Source organism: Jaculus jaculus, chromosome 13, assembly GCF_020740685.1.
Source record: "Jaculus jaculus isolate mJacJac1 chromosome 13, mJacJac1.mat.Y.cur, whole genome shotgun sequence".
Lineage (NCBI taxonomy): Eukaryota > Metazoa > Chordata > Mammalia > Rodentia > Dipodidae > Jaculus > Jaculus jaculus.
Genome location: NC_059114.1, coordinates 61155367 through 61175965, shown reverse-complemented (window position 1 = coordinate 61175965; position 20599 = coordinate 61155367). Strand labels below are relative to the sequence as shown.

The 20599-nt window shown below is 35.5% G+C and overlaps 1 protein-coding gene across 1 annotated transcript in view; it reads right to left on the bottom strand.

Moving 5' to 3' along the window:
- The window catches only part of St8sia4 (ST8 alpha-N-acetyl-neuraminide alpha-2,8-sialyltransferase 4), a 100676-nt gene that overhangs the window by 41397 nt on the left and 38680 nt on the right, over positions 1 to 20599 (bottom strand). Inside the window, exon 4 of the mRNA XM_004652491.2 lies at positions 10433 to 10726. Within this exon, the coding sequence (XP_004652548.1) occupies positions 10433 to 10726 (294 nt within the window). The remainder of the gene's footprint in view (positions 1 to 10432; positions 10727 to 20599) is intronic.

The following is a 20599-nucleotide window of genomic DNA, read 5'->3' as shown; positions in this document are numbered from 1 at the left end:
ACTTTTTAAGGATGGATGAGACATTTGACTAAATAAGCTGTTTCAATAAACTCAGTATGTACTTAAGTTTACAGTATAAGTTCATTGCATGCAGTCAGTCATCCACTGACCTTAAGTTCATAGCTGATATATATTTTTAATATTTTATTTTTATTTATTTGAGAGAGGGAAAGAAGGGGAGAGAGAGGGAATCCCAGTCTTCCAGTCATTGCAAAGGAACTCCAGATACATGTGCCACCTTGTATATGGCTTACATGGGTACTAGGGAATCAAACCAAGATTCTTTGGCTCTGCATGCAAGTGCCTTAACCATTAAGCAATCTTCCTAGCCTCTCACAGCTGATATTTAATGTACATATTATCTGTGAATTATTACATTTATTTAGTTACATGGATTAAAATTATAATAGCTTTAGGCATATTTACTCAATATATAACTTGCACACTGATGTTCCTCTTTTATGTTGAAAGGTCAGAGAAAAAAGGGACTTTCTGATGTTGATCAGATCATATATTAGAAGAAGCGGTATTAAAAATAGAAAAAAATAGTTTAACAACCAAAAGCATTAAATGAATATGTTATGGAAAAATGTTTTCCTTGTAGCTCTTGAGATAGTAGCAAGCTCTGTGATAATTGGATTCAGTCTCAGTACTTAAAATATGATGAAAGCTAAGTTGTTTCCCAGGCCAAAATGTTTGTAGCAATCATGTCTCTTTTCATTATGGAAACCATCATGATAAAAATATTATTAAAAATAATTATCTGATTAAAAATTTATTTATTAAGTAGGCTATTTAAAAGTGAAAAGTCTGATACTGAAAAGCAATGGTCAAGAAAAAAATCAAACTAAGTATTTATTTTACAAATAATGCAACAAGCCATAGCACATGGATCATAAAGTCTCCAAACACTGAGTGAGCACAGCTCAGCTTTCCCAAGTGCACAGAGCAGGAGGACTATGCTAACAAGTGCTCTGGCGCATGCTCTCCAAGGTGAGACGTTCCCAGTTGTGGCCACGGAGTGAGATGAAAATCCTGCAATGATCTTCCACCACGTGTTTTTTTTTTTTTTTTTTTTTTTTTTTTGGCTAGCAATACCCAGGCACCTATGCAAAGTATAATCTTGACTATCTCCTCCAAGGAGGTATAGTACTTAGAACACTTTGAGGCATTATGGCATTATGGTGTAAAATAGCTTGTGTTCTCTTTCTAAAGCTGTCTTGCTCTGTGTTAAAGCTACTCATTGTTGCAATAGAAGTTTTCAATAAACATATTTCTTTAGAAAAAAATCAAGTTACTAAACTACACTAATAAGTAGCTATTCTGGGGGATTAGAATAAATCTGTAGATCTTAACAATGTGTGTTCCTATTCTTAAAACCCATTTACTTTTTAAAATCTATACTAGAAACAAGTGAAGACAAATCATTTCCATTGATTAATAAGCTGCTGCAAACAGCTTGTATTGAAGCCTAATTTGGGCTTGATGTTCCTCTTCTTTACCCTAATACTCCATGGGTAATTCTTTCTCCAGGGATATCCACAACGAAAAGTAAATCTTTTCTCCAATTTTACTTGTTTCTCTATATCTTTGATTATTCTGGAGAATAAACTCTGAGCTAAACTCTGAAGATGCACTTGTGCATAACTTTGCCCTTCTTCCTGCTGCACCTTTCACTCTGCCATGTACATGGCTCTCCAACATATACATCAAATTTCTGCTCATTTGGCTTATGTAGACATGACTACATTAGTCCTTGCTCTCATGAAATTTACACTCTAAACCCACAGGGAAAAAAACATAAGAATACAAATCCTATAGAGACATACATCACTTGTAAGGGAAATATGGAGGAAAACATATCAGGTCAATCACAGAAAAAGGAAAAAGTGATATTTGCACCATTGGAAGCTACTTCTTAACTAAGTTAATGAAGAATTAGATGTGATATGTATAAAGAAAAGAGAGAAGTACGTATCCGGGAAGAAAACAAGGACAAGCCAATATTGCAGAGGTGACCTGCAGGCTTCCCCACCTCCTCCAAGTAAGTTCTAGGCATTTTTGCAAAGCCTTAACCAAGAATTTAAAGTTATTGCAAACATTTTGTCTATAATAGAGTCATCTACTCATGAACATCTTCTCAGATACATGGCATCTACACTGTCACATTTCAAGATGCAACATAAACAACAAGTCATACAACGAAATGGTTTCACATCTGAAGGCTAACTAGATTAATTTAGCAGGAAAAAAAACTTCAGTGCCAAAAGTATGTACATCAGAGTATTTCAGGATGGGAAGAAATATTCTGACATGCAAATTTCCTTTTGTTTAAAATGCCTACTATGCAGTGTCTTGCAACTGGAGAACATTAAACTAGGACAGGCTTTGTAAGGAAGCACTGCAGCTGGGCTGCACACAGGTCAAAATAGAAACCACATGGGGACGTTTGTAGCATGAATTCTAAATTTAAAATGAGTAAGCCATTTTCAGAAATTACTTGGCAAGAGTATTTCCATTTTCAAAGTTGTTTTTTTTTTAAATTACTTTTTCATATGTGACTTTGAGTTGATCCAACACTCCAAAACAATTGTTTGAATGACTGAATGAACTCAATTTCCTCAAGTGTACTGATGAAATGCTGCTGGAGCCTGGTCTCATTCACTCTCCTGCCAGCCAGTTATGGTCACATGACATTATCCTGGAGACAAGGACCTTAATTTCATAAGGCTTTTATCTTCCACACATTAAAGTAGGCAGACATTCACAAAAGAAAGATGAACTAGAAACTGGATTTGAAATTACTATTGGCCTAATCTTAAAACAAAAGTGTCTGATGATGGAAAGAGTGAGGAAACACTATTTCTCAAGATATAAACTTATGTGTTCTTAAAAACAAGTATTGTATGTTTTCTTTCTTTTAATAAAATAATTTGCCCGACCAATTAAGATTTTGCAACACCGGAAAATGTACCCCACCAAGGCTTTATCCAGAGATGTTACATGTTTAGATTCCTATACAGCTTATTTTTTTTCTCTCCTATATTTATCTAGAAATTATGGTCTTGAGCATTACACTGTGTAGCAATTGCACAGGTAATGTGAAGATTGGTTTCACAAAGGAATATAATAATGACCCAACAAAATTCTGGCAAGCTTTGAAGGTTATATTAAGTGAATACCTCTTGTGCATTAATACAAATAATAAAATCTTTATTTAGTCTTTTGAAATAATTAGTACAAAGAGTATCTTTTCATAACAAGATGAAACTACTAAAAATAAAAATCACATCAAATAACAGCAACATAATTATAAAAATAGGGAACTTCTACCCTATGTAAGGCATTTATAAAGCTGTATTCTGAGAACTACAAGTAACTCTAGGTGGAATATGAGACAGTCAATATAACATGATTATAAGGAAAATCCACACACACCAGTGTTGTGATTTGTTTGTGCTGTTTTGATACAGAATTTCCCTTTGTAACCCAGGCTATCCTTGCTGTGTAAGAAGGCTTGCTTTAAAATCAAGAGCCTACTAAAGCAACCTACCTAGTACTGTGTTTACAGATATGCACCACCATGCCGGAGCTTTGGCTCTGTATTTTACATACAAAATGTCTAGGAAAGCAACATGGAATAATACAGATATTCTGTTACATATTACATAAATATATATAATGTAGTGCCAGGTTACATAGTTTTGTTACAATATGTTAACAGTATGCAGAGCATCAAAATATTGTATGTATAAACTTACAGAGGATATATATGTTCTAGAGAGCATATATAGTGTGCCTATATTCTATGTAGACAGTTCACCTTATATATTTACACTTATTTTCTAATAATAAGGTTAACCTATAAAATATATATACATATTTTTTGAGCCAGGCATGGTGGCACATGCTAATAGCACCACTTGAGAGGAAGAGTTAGGAAGACTGCTGTACATTCAAGGTAAGCCTGGGACTATGGAGTTAGTTCAAGGTCAGCCTGGGCTAGAGTGAGACCCTACCTCAAAAAGAATAAATTAGTTTTCTAGGGCCATCCTAGCACTTGGGAGGCAGAGGTAGGAGGATCGTCATGAGTTCAAAGCCACCTGAGACTACATAGTGAGTTCCAGGTTAGCCTGAGTTAGAGTGAAACCCTACCTTGAAAAAAAAGTTTTCTAGAATGTATATTGATAGGAATATACATATTTAAAGGCCTTCAATTGTATAAATCCACAGGACTAATTTCAGTATCATATCTATTCATATATCTGTTTATCTATGTATCTATATATCTGGCACACATGGTTGTGGACATGTGTGTATACATATATGCAAATAAATCCCTTTTATTGTCAGGAAGAAATATTTAGAAAGAGTATATTTATAGCTGCTCAATTAGTAATAGCTAAGAACTGGAATCAACTCATTTGCGGTACATCAATACAATGGAATTCTACTCAGCAGCAAGAATAAAAGGAAACAATAAAATTTGTAGAAAAAATGGATGGACTTGGAAAAGATCTTATTGAGCAAACTCACACAATCACAGAAAGGCAGTCACCACATGGTCTCATTCATCTGGGGTTCCTAACCTGATAGGCAGCTTGAGGCCCAGATAATAAAGATGGAGGGGAGAGTGGAGGGAAAACACAAAACTAAAATGAAAAAGAACTGGTACCAGAGAAACCTTTATTCTTGAAGATAGACTAAAAGACAACACTCAACAGGAGCATGGGGGTAACACTTGAAAAGAAGGGTTCTAGAGAGGGTGGGATGAAGCCTAATCTTAAAAAAAAAAAAAAAAAGATCTGGCCTGGTACCTCCTAGTACCAGAATAAGGTTACTATCCACAATGAACTGTTGACTGGAGAGACTTACAAGGTACCCAGGAAAAGAAAAAATTCCATTAAAACACTTGATTACCCACCTGATGTAAAAGGTAAGGTCATATTGCTGAAGACACCTTATGCTGTTGGAATAGAATACAGAGAGAACTAGCTGGAATCTGGAAGAGAGCCATTCCCCAGTTAGCCCATCTAGTGTTGGAAAGCCCTACATGAACTATTAGGGGGAAGTGGCCAACAACTGTCTGAGCAACCTGAAGTCTAAGCTGCTCAGAAGCAAATACCCTAACAACATGTACACAGAATTGCAACAGTGTCACACAGCTTTGGTGGGTAACCAATAGCTTTCTGATTGGCTAAGAGATCTGCTCAGTGGATTGGAACTCATACTTGGAAGTGAGAGACAGGTCAGAATCCTATAGAGACAAAGAGTACGCTCTCCAGCTTCCATGGTAAATCTGACAATCAGTGCCAGGGTGAAAAAGAGAAATGTTGATGATATTCAGCACCTACCAAAGCAGAGATTCAGAGGCTCCTAAGAGCTCATCACTGAAGTAAAGTTAAAACATTCCTACCATGGCCTAGGGAATTTTGCAGAAGAGAAGGTGGAAAGATTGTAAGAGTCACAGGTTGGGACATCATGCATAAAAGCATCCCCCCCCCAGTAACTGACTGCTGCTCCCACAACACATAACCCACAATCCCATGGGGAATACCTGCAACCCCACTGAGGGTCTCCAGCAGAATAGGACAGGGATGAGGGAAAGGATGGCACCAACACATGATGTATCCATACTAAGTATGTCCATAATTAGTAAATAAATTTTTTAAAGTAAATAGGTTAACTTAATAATAGTCTTGAATCATGTATTACTTCAATTTCAGGAAAAAAGTTACTCAAAGAAGGATTATTTAAAAATACTATCTCAGCCGGGCGTGGTGGCACACGCCTTTAATCCCAGCACTTGGGAGGCAGAGGTAAGAAGATCACATGAGTTCGAGGCCACCCTGAGACTCCATAGTGAATTTCAGGTCAGCCTGGGCTAGAGTGAGACCCTATCTTGAAAAACCAAAAAAAGAAAAAAGAATACTGTCTCTATGTCATGATGAACAATGGTCAAGTGAGACTTCATAGGAGGATGTATACAAAACCTGCATGCGACTGTTTAAGAAGGCTAGGCAGATTCATGATGTGACACATTAAATATCCTTGTGTGTACAGAGATTTAGAATTACCTTAATATGGAGACCAAAGGAGTATAAACAATTATTCATGTCAATATTCATATTTCAATGATTATAATCTGAGATTTAGAAAAACAAATAACTATCCAAGCTCATAAGGAGAGATTTATTACAAATTTTCTGAAAATTAAATTCCTAAATAATTCTAAATATTATTTTTGAAAACACTTTTCAAACACCATCATGAAATTATCTTAGAACATTCAACATATATATTCAAACCCCAATTTAGGAAAAGCACTGTTCTACATTAACACTAAGAAAAAAAGTATGTTAGAAAGAACAGTGTTCTAAAGTGACTATAAAGCATTTCAAATAAAAAATCTAAATTAAGTGAGATTTGAGGTAGCTATATAGTCAATTTATTATATATCAGACAATTATCCCAATAGTCATTGGATTCAACTTCAAAATTTTTAAGATTTTTCAAACACAATTTTAACTTTGGTATTTTTTAAAAAGAAAATATTGAAAAAAGTATCAAAAATAACTAAGAGCAAAACCCCCAAATGATAGTTTTATTAAAAACATTTTAGTAAAGATTTTTGTTTATAGATATGATGTGTATCTTTAAAATTGTATATCATCCTGCTGACATCACAGAATATCACAATTTCTTTAGTATTCATCATCACCAATGCTTAGTGATTGATTCAAAGCTACACCTTACCAATTTAATGGTAGCACAGCCCTATTATATTAAAATAAATTAATACTTATGATGGTGAAAACATAAGACAAATATATACTTTTCCCATAGCAAAATTAAATTCACTAATGGAATCTATAAATTCATAAGAATAGTTAAAAGTTTATTATGTGATTTGTAGCATAAGTATTTTAATAACTCATAATAAACTCCAGTGACTAAAAGATTCAAACAGATATTTCAGCCTTTTTTCAAAGGTATTTACAAAATGAAGCTTAATAAGCAAAAATAAGCTGAGTCCAATTAAACTCTTAAATTAAATATCCAAATATAGGTAGGTTTATACTCATCTATACCTCTGTGTTTATTGGAATTCTCCTTATTTTAATTTAACGAAGGGGAAAAAAGACAGAAATGCTCTAAACCTGTGTGTACATGCATGAACTCAACAGAAACAAGAGTAGAAGGCAAACCTTAACTCTTAGGTTACTTGTAAATGTTCCTTGTACATTAGCTATTTTACATAAGTATATAGAAAACAAATTGTGCCACTTAGTCATTTTACATAATTTTAAAGTTTCAAAATGTTCTCCTCACTCTTAAATTCTTAACAAAATTGTTCATTCTGCATGAAAAATAGCAAAAATATAAAACAAAAATGTAGACCACATGGGGCTTTTAAAGACATACATACAAAGCTTACAGTTCCATGTTACTTTAACACATCCTCTTCTACTTGCAGTAATGTTTTATTTGTCTCCTTGAGATTACCTTTTCACTATTGTGTAAGAATTCTGAAATTGTAAACCTAGAGGTATGTTTTCCTCCCATTTGCTCCTTATAGCTTTCAAAAAATGATACATTAAAATACTATCTAATAGTATCCTTGAGTCTTTTGATTGATATTTTCATTTTCAGAGCTCTTAAGAAAACTAAAAGTGAATGTTTAAAGTTACCAAGGAGTCACAATTTTCAGAGGAATAAATTTAAACAATGAAACCAAGTTGTGTCATAACTGCCTAAGTGCCCCTTTTCTTCAGAAATCCTGATTTCCATTACCACCTAAACTCTCTGTGATGACAGTATTTTGGACAATGCTTACATTTAACTATTATGCATACTCTAAAACATGTATCTGTATCCAATAGTACTTTATGAGTCTAAAAACTCCAATAACCAATAGAGAATATGGAAGTATTTTGAAAAATTATTTTAACCACAGGGTTGCAGAGCCCTAAGTATTATTGACATACTGCTTTTAGGCTGAATAGAGTTTTAAGCATTTTATCTCTTTTTCATTTGAGATAAAGCTTGGGTTGATCAGTGTTCAAAATTTCTTCTTCACTTTCAGAGTTCTAGTGACACAAATTATGTTGAAATGCTATATTCCCTGTAATAAGTCATTAGTTTTGGTAATTTTGATATATACTATAAAGTAATAAAACATTAGTTTAGGTACATAAAATTTCCTGTCAATCATACCATGTGAATAATTCTCAATATAATTTGAAAAGTGATAGGCTACTAGGGAGCTTTATATTGTTGCCACCTATTAGTATGTAATACCTCGACCTTAATGAGCAATGTGTAGTTTTGAGTAGGATAGTAATGAAATGAGTTCTTTTCAGAGAATTCAAAATCAGTCAGATCAAGATAATCTAAAACACAGAGCCACAATAAAGCATGCCATATGTAGTGTTTGATTCAGGCGTCCCCATAAATGTAGGTGTTCTGAATGCTACATTCACAGCTGATGGAGATTTGGGAATTAATGCCTCCTGGAGGGAGTGTATTGTTGGGGGCAGGCTTATGCGTGTTATAGCCAGTTTCCCCATGCCAGTGTTTGTCACACTCTCCTGTTCCTGTTGTCCACCTTATGTTGACCATGGGGTGATGTCCACCCTCTGCTCATGCCATCGTTTTCCTCTGCCATCGTGGAGCTTTCCCTTGAGCCCCATAAGCCAAAATAAACCTCTTTTTTTCACACAAGCTGCTCTTAGTTGAGTAATTTCTATCAGCAATGTGAACCTGACTGCAATACCATACATTTTATCAGTGGTCCCAAGTTTGTCTCACTACTCTTTGGAACTCAACACTTATAAATTAATGATTCCATCATACATTACGGAAGAAAAGTATCTAATATAAAACATGAGATTACAGATCAGTAAAAGAATCTACAGGTTGTTTGTCTGTTTAAACTCTCTTGACTAGGTGTGCCAGCATCCTGTATACAATCTCAGCTACTGGAGAGGCTAAAAGAGATGCAGTTGACCCAGCACGTACAGGCCAGCATGGGTAAATAGTCAGATGATCATGAATAAACTATTTGAATTCACTGTTTTTGATCATACATATTTTAACTGGATGATAACTTATTAAATATGTTCTATTGCAACCATTCCTCATATTTCCTTTTGGTATTGAATTAAGAAATAGAAGTCTGGAGAGATGGCTTAGTGGTTAACATAAAGCCAAAAGCCTAATGACCTGAGTTTGATTCCCCAATACCCACATAAATCTGGATACACAAGGTGGCACATGCAATTGGAGTGTGTTGGCAGGGGCTAGAGATCTTGAAAAGCCCATTCTCTCTCTATCTGCCTCTCTCTCTCATAAACAAATATATATCAGAATTAATAAATTAATTATGAACTTGAGTTTTGGAATATGAGCACTGTGTTTCACATAGGATTAAAGTGATTTTCTTTCAAACCAGATTCCAACTTACTTTTTTTTCTAGAATTTATTCTAATACTCAAAAAAGGGCTATGTGTTCTTATCAGTTCATTTTCTCAATTCAATTTCTTTCTCTTCTCTGTCCACATATCTATATCCATTTTCTCCATCATTGTTTATTCCTATAATTTATAATTCTGTATTTAAGGTTAGCTTAAATCTATAAATGTTTGTGTATTTGTGACCCCTATGAAAAAATTTGCTCATTGCTGACAATAAATTTCTTTGTGATGCTACTTGAGAAATATATGCCTGTGTGTTCAACATAAACCTCTTCATTTCTCAAAGGTATGGATCCATTCTATTTCATTTTTATATCTACAGTGTTTGATGCTGGTTGTACATTTATAGGTATACAGAATTTTTCTATTTATTTTGAAGTTGTCTATTGTATACATGTAATGTGCACCACTGGATTTTTCCTTTTTTTGCCATTTCACATACTTAAGCAAGATATTACTTCTTCTACTTTAAAAGAATTATGGGCTGTTTGATTAAAAGGAAAATGGTGCCTTAAATTATACAAAATGACTATTGTGACTTTGGGGAGAAGCATTAAGGCAAATTATCTCAGCCAGACTTTTGTCACTCATAGGCCTCTTAGCTACAGATGCTCATAAATATAATAGCTCCTTGCTCAAGTCTAGCATTTATGTTTGCACAATATCACCCACTAGCCAGTTAACATTTCTGTCACAGTTGTCATCCTAAGCTCATCAATTTTACTATGAAGTCTTATTTCTCTTTAGCACATAAATATATAAAACTCAATAGTTTGTTCAAGAGCAGACATAAATATCAAGCCCCACACCATGATTTTCAATAGTGAATAAATGTATAAAATAATGCAAATATGTTTCCATTGGAGATGTTACTAATGCTCCTTCCTGTCTACAGACAATCTTTAGTTATGTGCTCTGTTGTGCTAAGAACAGCCTTGTCCTTTCCAGTCACTTACCCTCTGACAGCATGAATAAGTCTCAGTGACGGATAGGCAGTTCTCACTTTCAGTTTATTCTTAAGGATTAATGCATTCACCCATTCCACGTGCTTTTCTCCTCCTTTGACCATGAAAGCAGGAATCCAAAGGACACTGTCATTCAGCATAGAAAGTCTACGCACAAATTTTTCTCTGTCAGTCTCATTCCGAAAGCCTCCAAATGCTCTTTGCACAACTGATGGGTTCATTGTAATAAAATCTGATTTAGTTCCCACATCTGCAGCAAACTCCACCACAGGAGCTAGATTGCACCTGAAGAGGGGAAAAATAATAGAAAAAGGAAAAATAAATATGAAACACTCACTCATAAAATGGTGTGCAGGTAAAAAAGAATGACAAATAAGCATGTTTTTATCATTATGTGAAAAAAATTCTCTGAATAATCTACCTGGTAAAATTATATGCTCAATACACCAAGGCAACATTAGGATATTACTTGCAATAAAGGTGTCTACTCCCTGCAAAGGGCTCCAATGCCACTTACAGTTACCTGTTGTGAATTATCTTCACAAAACCATATGAGAGAAATTCATAATAAGAGAATTTATGGTGGCCAATTCACAAGGGTTTGGTTGTCACGCATTCTGCAATCTAAACCATATGTTAGTGAACCCCATTGCATTTGATATTCTACTATGCATTGCTTGTGAAGCTTAAGGCTTTCAACAACTTTATATCAATTATCAAAGAAGTTTAACTTTTCTAGGGCTGGAGAAATGGCTTAGTGATTAAGGTGCATGCCTGTGAAGCCTAAGGATCTAGGTTCAACTCCCCAGAATCCATGAAACCCATGTAAGCCACATGCACATGGTGGTGCAGGTGTCTGGAGTTCATTCGCAGTGGCAAAAGGCCCTGATGAGCCCTTTCTTTCTTTCTTTCTTTCTTTCTTTCTTTCTTTCTTTCTTCCTTCCTTCCTTCCTTCCTTCCTTCCTTCCTTCCTTCCTTCCTTCCTTCCTTCCTTCCTTCTTTCCTTCCTTTCTCTTTCTCTCTCCCTTTCATAAATAAACAAATAAAATATATTAAAAGAAGTTTGACTTTTCTAAACTCTAATATAAAGGGAAAAGTACTGTTCATTATTGTATTTTCCACACATATATTTACAATTTCCTTCTGTGGACACTGATGGACCTATATGGAAGTATCATATTTACCATGCCTTTCTGATTTGTTTTCTAAAGGAGGGCTGCCATTATATGAGATGAAAAGGCCTCCTTTGTGTTTCTGCTTGCCCTTCTGAACCATTTCAGTCCCTAGGGAATGCATATAGAGAGAAGACCTTAAATTTGTGGTTTTAATCTCTCCACCGGAGACATAAGGCTTTCCAAAGAGCCTATACCTAACTTTATTCATGCAACATTATTAATTCTTGTATTTTAAGACAAGTTTGGGAAGCACCTGGCTCTAGCTAGTTTGTCATGTTTCCTTGACTAGATCACATAAATCTTTGGAGAACTGCATTAAAGTATCTCTAAAAGCACATTTTTAACTTTCTACAAAGACAGGATTCAATTAGATAACATATGAAAAACATAGATTTTTTTATCCAGAAATTCACTATCTGAAAAAATAAAGGTTACTTGAATCCATTCAATCTATACTTTTCTGTAAACATATTCATTCACACACAAAATACAATTTTGTAAGTTCTTTCTCATCAGTCTTTCAAGAGAAATAAAAGTTTTTCAGCTTAGCATTTTGTCATGTTTGGTTGCTTTATAAAGATCCTCACATTTCTTTTCCTTGTGTGCTTTGTCATTGTTAATTAAATTCTTAAACAAATTAAATTCAAATTAAAAAGTAAAGTGTGTTTTCCACTTTGAAAATATTGCTTTGTATATCATTCCTTATCTCTATTCATTAATACATCTTATTACTTCCTAAATGTCTTTAAGCTGTAAGCAAAAAAAAAAAAAAAAAAAACTCTTTCATTTTGCATTACTAAACCAATCCAAGATTATCCAAGATCTAGTAAGAAAAAAATGAGGAAAAATATAACACATAATATCATTTAGAAATGCAAATTAAAAATATCTTTTAAAATTTATGTATATTTAAATATACTTATATGATAGAACATTTAATTTTATTTTACCCAAGATCCACATCACTGAGATGAGGTATTAATCACTTCCATCTTGATAGGGACATTATGAATAAGTTTTCTAAGAAAAGTTATTAGTAAATGGGATCAGATGTCAAAATAATACTCTGTTGTGAAGTTTGTGATAGATTACAGGTTTGTAACTGGGGTTTTTGTTTTGTTTTGTTTGAGACAGATTGTCATATAGCCAGGCTGGCCTTCAATTCATTTCTCCGTCAAGGTTGGTCTTGAACTCAATTTTTAGATGAGATGCTTTTAAATTTTATTTATTTATTTATTTAGGTTTTTCAAGATAGGGTCTCACTTTAGCCCAGGATAACCTGGAATTCACTATGTATTCTCAGGTTAGCCTTAAACTCAAGGCAATCCACTTATCTCTGCCTCCTGAGTGCTGAAATTAAAGGTGCATGCTCCAAGCCCAGCTTAACTTTAATTCCTGATCCTCCTCTATGCACCTTCCACATGCAAGAATGACAGGCAACTTTTGAAGCATAAGATGTGTGCCACACAAATATTTAACAACATTTAAAATCCTAACTGGGTTGATTATTACATGAATTTGGATACGACAGGGAAAGTCTTTTATGATGATCATTTTTACACCTCATGTAAAATCTAGAACATGTATTAATATTAAGGTTGGTTTTCTCCCATAAGCAAAGATGGCACAATGTATATCATTCTGTTATGTAGAAAAACATCCCTAGGCAATTGTTTTTTTCGGTTCTCAATGCAGAAAATCAGCCTCTATACTTCATTCTCTCCATAATAAAAGTGATCACAAACAACCCTGATGAAAACTGAAAATTTGACATCTTACTGTTTAGATTTTTGAGTTCTTTGTAGATTCTAAAGATTAGGCCTTTATCAGTTGTATAACCCAATATTTTCTCCCATTCTGTGAGTAATCTATTGGCTTTGCTTATTGTATGCTTGTCTGTAAAGTCTTCAGCTTCATGTGATCCCATTGCTTGGGTGACTGTTTAAGATTGTGAGCTACTGGGGTTTTGTTCAGGAAGTCTTTTTCCATTCCTATATCATGGAAAGTACTTCCTAAATTTTCTTCCAGTAGTATTCGAGTTTCTGGTCTTACATTGAGGTCTTTGATCCATTTGGATTTGAGTGTAGTGCATGGTGAAATGTATGGATCAAGTTTTAGTTTCCTGCATATGGTTATCCACTTTGTCCAGCACCATTTGTTGAAGATGGTGTCTTTTTTCCAGCCTATATTCTTCAGGCCTTTGTCAAATATCAAGTAGCTATAGTTGCTTGACCCAAAGTCCGGGTCCTCAAGTCTATTCCATTGGTCTATACTCCTGTTTTTTTTTTTAATTTTTTTTTAATATTTATTTATTTGAGAACGACAGACACAGAGAAAGACAGATAGAGGGAGAGAGAGAGAATGGGCGTGCCAGGGCTTCCAGCCTCTGCAAATGAACTCCAGATGCGTGCGCCCCCTTGTGCATCTGGCTAACGTGGGACCTGGGGAACCGAGCCTCAAACCGGGGTCCTTAGGCTTCACAGGCAAGCGCTTAACCCCTAAGCCATCTCTCCAGCCCTATACTCCTGTTTTAATGCCAGTACTGTGCTGTTTTTATTACTATGGTTTTGTAATATAGCTTTAGATCAGGTATGGTGATGCCTCCAGAGGTATTTCTTTTGCTGAAGATATGTTTGGATATGGGAGGCCTTAGGCCTTTCTATATGAAATCTGAGATCATTTTTTCTATCTCTGTAAAGAACATTGTAGGGATTTTAATTGGAATTGCATTAAATCTGTATATTGCCCTTGGTAGGATCCACAGACAGTCAGCGCATCTAGTGCCAGAAGGTGCTACATGGGCAACTGGGGGAAAATGACCAATATCTATCCAAGCAACTCATGGTCTAACATACTTAGCAGCAAATAACCTGTTGTGATGCTCACACAAGTGCAATAGTGGCACACAGCCATGGTGGGGACCCTAATGCTCTTGATTTGGCTAACTGATTCCCTCATTGGTATGGGACCTATAGCTGGAGCTGGGAAACAAGTCAGAACCATATCCAAACATAAGCCCACTCTCCAATATCAAGCTACCATCAATCATGGGCTACAAGAGGGCCTACACCTATTAAATTCTTTATAAAAAAAAAAAAAAAAGTAAGGGTTATCTCATTTGTCCTGGTGTTAACTTACTCTCCGTTGGAGAATCTGCTTCTCTTTTTCAGACAGATGTAGACTAAGGAGAGAGCCTCCCCATCATACCTCAAAAGGGCCCTAGCTGAAACTAAGGAAAATTGGTGAAACCAGCAAGGGTGCTGTTTTCCTGATGAACCAGATAACAGCTCAAGGGGGAAGGAGACCAACACAAAGAAAAATCAACTTCTACCAAATCAGAGAGCCAGAGCCTCAGAGGCCCCCAACACCTCATCACTGAAGAAGAACAAAAATGAACCCAACATGGCTCAGGGAAATTTTGCGGAAGAGGGGCGGAAAGAATGTCAGAGCCACATGTTGGGTCATGATATGCAGAGACATTTATCTTACCTATAACTGTGGGCTAACTCAACAATGCATGACCGATACACCTCAACAGGGAGGGGTTAATGGGGAGGGGGTAGGTCACAGATGAGCCTAATAATGGTACCAAACTGACTGTATTTGCCAAATACAACACTAATTAATAAAAAATTAAATAAAAGAAAGAAAACTGAAAATTATACACTGTGGAATTATCTGTTCATGAAGAGCTTTATTTAATTTCCCTGTTTACATATTCTTACATGTGGAAAAGCCTATCTTCCTACCCCATGTTTTCCAGAACCCACATTTGAAGATGAAGCATGTTTCTGACATGATTGTTTGGGCAGGCATCTCTTAAAGGTTAAAAAGATATGCCTTAATTAGAACTCACTGTTGAATAAGAGTATTTTCCACATAGAAAGCTAAAAGAAGTTTATTGAATGTGAGGATTCTGCTGACATGGGAGACAAAACGCTATGTTGGATTGAACTAGAGAAAGTGAAATGAGTATGGTGCTAACTCAGAGAACAGCCAGGGATCAGATAATAATGAACTCACATGTGGAATGTTGACAACTTGAGCATAGCCCCAGCAGGTTTCCTGAGAGATGTTAACTCATATACCAACAGCGAGAAGACAGAACACACCATAAACATAACATACACAGACTCTAAGAGCCAGCTTCACATTTGCTGGGGGGGGGGGGGGGGTGGGGGAGGTGGGAGAGTGGGGAGAAATATGTATAGCTTTTTTTTTTTTTTTTTTTTTTTTACTGGAAATAAAAAGAGTAATACTAAGTCCACATGTGGCTGGCAAGTATTCTGTATATGAATCAGATATTTAGTGAAATAATTAGCTGAATGTCATGTATTCAAGGAAAAATTAAGAAAAGTAAGCAAAAAATAACCGTGCAGCTGTGCTTCCCTGTGGCAGTTCAGTAGACTGTGAACTTCATCATATGGCTAGAGGCAATAATGCTGATTGAGCAAGATTATAAATGGAGTCTCAATCAAATGATTTAATCTTTCCAAAAATCTTCTTAAGAGATTATAATATTCCAAATTAAACAGAATATATCTCAAGTGTTTATGAAGTGCTATGTGATTACTCATATTATTCGTAACCCCATAAAAGTGGCAAGTTTTTGAGTGATGAATTTTTGTGAACCAAACTGCTGAGCACACAGCAGTGGGTTTACTAGCCTCAAAGTAGATTGTTCTAATCCATACTGAGTATTTGTACAGTCAAGCTATTCCTGACTAATGAAAGTTATAAGAATAATGTATGCAAAATTAGGAGTGTTAGCAAAATTTATCCAAGTCGACTGTTTGTGCTCATTCTGCACTATTGTCTATGCTCCTGCAGGAATGCAGGTAGCTACTGTAGGCATCTGAATTTTGTGCTGTGATACTACACTCCATGTGAAGACTCCTCTATATTCCTCATATTGAAAACTGAAAACATTTTCATTTTCTCAAGGTTACATATGATATTTACCTTAGTGTTTATAAAGAAACTAATGCTTATTGCTTATGCAAATGCTAAAACCCATAGAATTTCCTAGCAAGGAAATATCTCTTGGAGTTTTGAGTGTGCTCTGCATTTCCCTCAAGTTATAATTTCATAATTTAAGCAAGTAGGGTGGGGTTTTTCATTTATTATCACTTCATTCATTATCTTTGTTATATTGCAATGATATAATCTAGATAGATGTTACTATCAGTAAGACACATTCATGTAGCCATTTATTTATTTACTCTATGGTGTGTGTTATCACATTGCACTGAGTACAGAACTGATCATCCATTATACTGTGGTAAAGCACAACATTGTGTGTAATTGGAATTTATTACTTAAATCATAGATGAAAACCAACTAGGGTGTATTGCAGACAAAGCTTTGGTTCCATACTTTTGGTTAGTACTCAGACAAGTTCCTACCCATAATTCTGTACATTTTCTGCTCTTTCCAAATCTGATATACTTTTCCATGTGTCAACACTGAAGTCACTCAGACAAAATGAACTTTCCAAATAGTACATTTGATGATCCACTGTCGTTCTCTAAAGAAGCTTCGGACCCTGGCTGCTGCTTCTCCCTTGCAACTTGAAGAGCCGAGAGACTAAAAGCAGAAACTTCACCTGTCTGATGCTAGGCTTTTGATAGTGGAACTGGAAGACACCACCTGCCAGTCTCTGACTTTTCTGAGGTGAAGGCAGCAGGCTCCAAATAGGTCAGAAGCCAATCATTTTAGTTTTAAGTCAGGTGTGGTATTATCTCCACTTTTAGATGAAGAACTAAGGTCAAGGTGATTGTGAATAGGCCCAAAGGCATGTGGTTCATAAAAGAAAATTGCATACTGATATAGAATGACTCCTGGACAAGAATACTGATTAAAACGGTTTATAGGGCTGGAGAGATGGCTTAGCAGTTAAGGCGCTTGCTGAGAAGCTTAGGGACCCATGTTTATCTGTCCAGATCCCATGTAAGCCAGAAACACAAGGTGATGCAAGTGCAAAGTCGAACATGAACATAAGGTAGTGCATGCAACTGGAGTCCCATTGCAGTGGCTGGAGGCCCTGGAATGCCAGTTCTCTCTCTCTTGCTTGTTCTCTCTCTCTCTCTCAAAAAAAAAAAAAAAAAAAAAAAAAGGAAAACTTTTTATATATGGGACTTGAAGTTATCGGAAGTGTCTGCATGTCCATTTTCACACCAATCCTCTTGTATAAGGGTGTGTCATCATTTCTTGCTAGTGTTTAATTTTTGATTCTCAGGATTTAAGCATGTTATATACATGACATGCCATTATGTGGTAAACCAGGCATAAGAAAAAGAAATCAACACTTACTTTGAATATGCACATTAAAATGAATTTATTTATTTATTTGTTTATTTATTTCTTTGTATGTGTGTCATACCAGGGCCTTTGGCCACTGTAAACAGATGTCTGTACCACTTTTTGCATCTGGCTTACACAGGAAATTTATGAATTTATCTTAGGAAGGCTAGCTTTGCAAGCCAGTGCCTTTAGACACTGAGCAATCTTCCCAACCCCCATGTGAGTATTTATCATTTGGTGAATACACAGCAAAGCTTAAAGACATGCACACATACCTCTTGTTATGCTTGTTCATACAACATTTGATACAATTCTCAACTGGATATAAATAAAGACAAACACTCTCTCATGGAGATAATGATGAATCTAGACAGAAGAGGAAATTTTTCTTTCTTTTTCTTTTTTTTTTCCCCTCAAACTCAAATCTGATTTGTTAACATTACTGGAATGGGTGTCATAATTTCTAGGGAAATCCACAGAATAAAAATGTAGCAAATATTGTAGAAAATAGAGGTTTGCATACCAAGATAGACTCTCTCATGCCTGATACAGAAATGGCATTGTTTGTAAAATATACTGCAATCACAAAGATCAATTTGAGAGTCTGTCTGTACTTGGCTTGGAACAAGTAGGCTGGACTGGCTGGCCAGTAGGCACCAGAATCTGACTGCATCTGCTGCTGTACTACCCCTGAGATCACAAGTGCATGCCATCATGCTTCACTTTTTGACATTAATACTGGGGATCACACACTCGTCCTCATGCTTGCAAGACAAGCACTTTACTAGCTGAGCAATCCCCTCAGCCCCTTACACTGTCATTATTTACCCTAGCATAAAAGCAAACAACAGACCAAGGAATTATAAGCAGTCATGATACAGCATTTCAAGGCTAATCCACATTTTGAAACAAACTCAAACTTCACCATTTATCAGCTTTCTTCTTAAAGCCTATTCAATTTCTTTGTGGTGTGATTAATTACACCACAAAGATTAATTAATTGCTCGTGTTTCAAGACAGAATAAAAAGAAGGAGGTGGGCTAAATGGAAACAGAAGTGATTGGAAAAATTAAGATATCACAAGGACAATGATTATGAAAGATTTTTCCTCAAATTAAACTCTACTAGCTTCTGTTTACCAATAAATAAATGTGTGCGTTAAACAATACTGACGATAGAGTTTAACTTCTATTCTTTATATGTATCTTGAGTTTATATTTATAAAAAGAAACAGTTCTAAAATCAAAGATCATACCCATAAATATCAGTGATACATAATGTATAGCAACTGAGTACTATATTGTCAAAATTATATTCCACAAATAAGCAGTTGTAAAAAAATATTCCTTATTTAACTTGACTTCCACTGACATTTATTCACTTTTATTTTAATTTCAGTGATGTCTACTCTTTCTCTTTCTATGCTTACCTCTTCTAGCTACTTACATGTAGTCACCAGATCATAGAAGAAAAGTAATTTATTGGAAGAACAGTTGGGCAAGAGAAATCATTATAGGATCTTGGCCCCAAACAATGTGAGGTCCTGACATGGTGTCCTAAGACATTCCTACCACAGGTACGTCTGGACTTTCAGTAACCCAGGTCTTTGAAGCTGCCTCTCCTTAACTGAGGTTGAAACAAGAAACATCTGGTTAGATCAGTTTTAGCCACATTGCCGTTGCTTTGCTGCCAGGAAAAGGAGAAGAAAAATACTTGTTCCATTTTCCTTTCATAAAGACAACAGGGCCCTTCTACATGTATATAAATTCCCCTCAAGTAACTGGACTGGAAAGTCAGATGTCTAGTAGTTCAAAAGGCCAATAAATATTTATTGACTCCCTCCTCATCTTTTATTTGCATAGCAAAGTATTTTCTGGAATTTTGGTGTCAGCCTTTTTCGGTGTGTACTTTATTTCCGGAGGAAGCTGCCCTTGCCCTGGGCCTTCAGGTGACACAGTGAGGAACGTCCCCACCCACAGCATTGCTCCTATAACCTTGACTACAGTTAGCGACTGACCTCCAGAATTGACACAATGACCTTCAAACACATATTCAAGTGGCAAACTGTATTTGTACTACACTTGTCTTTCTTCTGCAAACCACATGTTTCTTTATGATTTCCTAACATTCAATATCACCTCTGCTGTCTCCTAAACAGGAACAACTTACACTCTTTCTTCTCAGTCTCTTTACATTACTGGTAAAGTTATGCCTCATATACCTTACCACACCCTCTAAATATATTCCCGTTACACTTACTCCTGCTGCCAGTGTTCAATTTTAACTAAATCATGACTCAAATTTTGCTAAAAATTAAGTGGTCTATATTTGCCATTTTCAATCATTCTCAGCAACAAAGCTTCAAATGCTAGGAAATCTCACATACTTCAGCCAGCTTTCTTAACATTATGTTTATTCCTGAAGGCTGAGTAAATTTGGCATGGATAGGCCTCCAGAGGTACACTTTAAATTTTGAGTTACAAAATTTAACAACTTTGTTTTATCAGGGGCGATCTCACTTTCATTGAGACAATATAATAAAACAGTATTACATTGAATTCATCAAAGTATTTGTTCTTTCCAGTAATGCCAGTTTATACCCTATACTGTTGGTTTTAAGATCAAATCTAATTTCCCTTCATGTCTATAGTGTTTACCAGCTCAAATTCCCACATACACT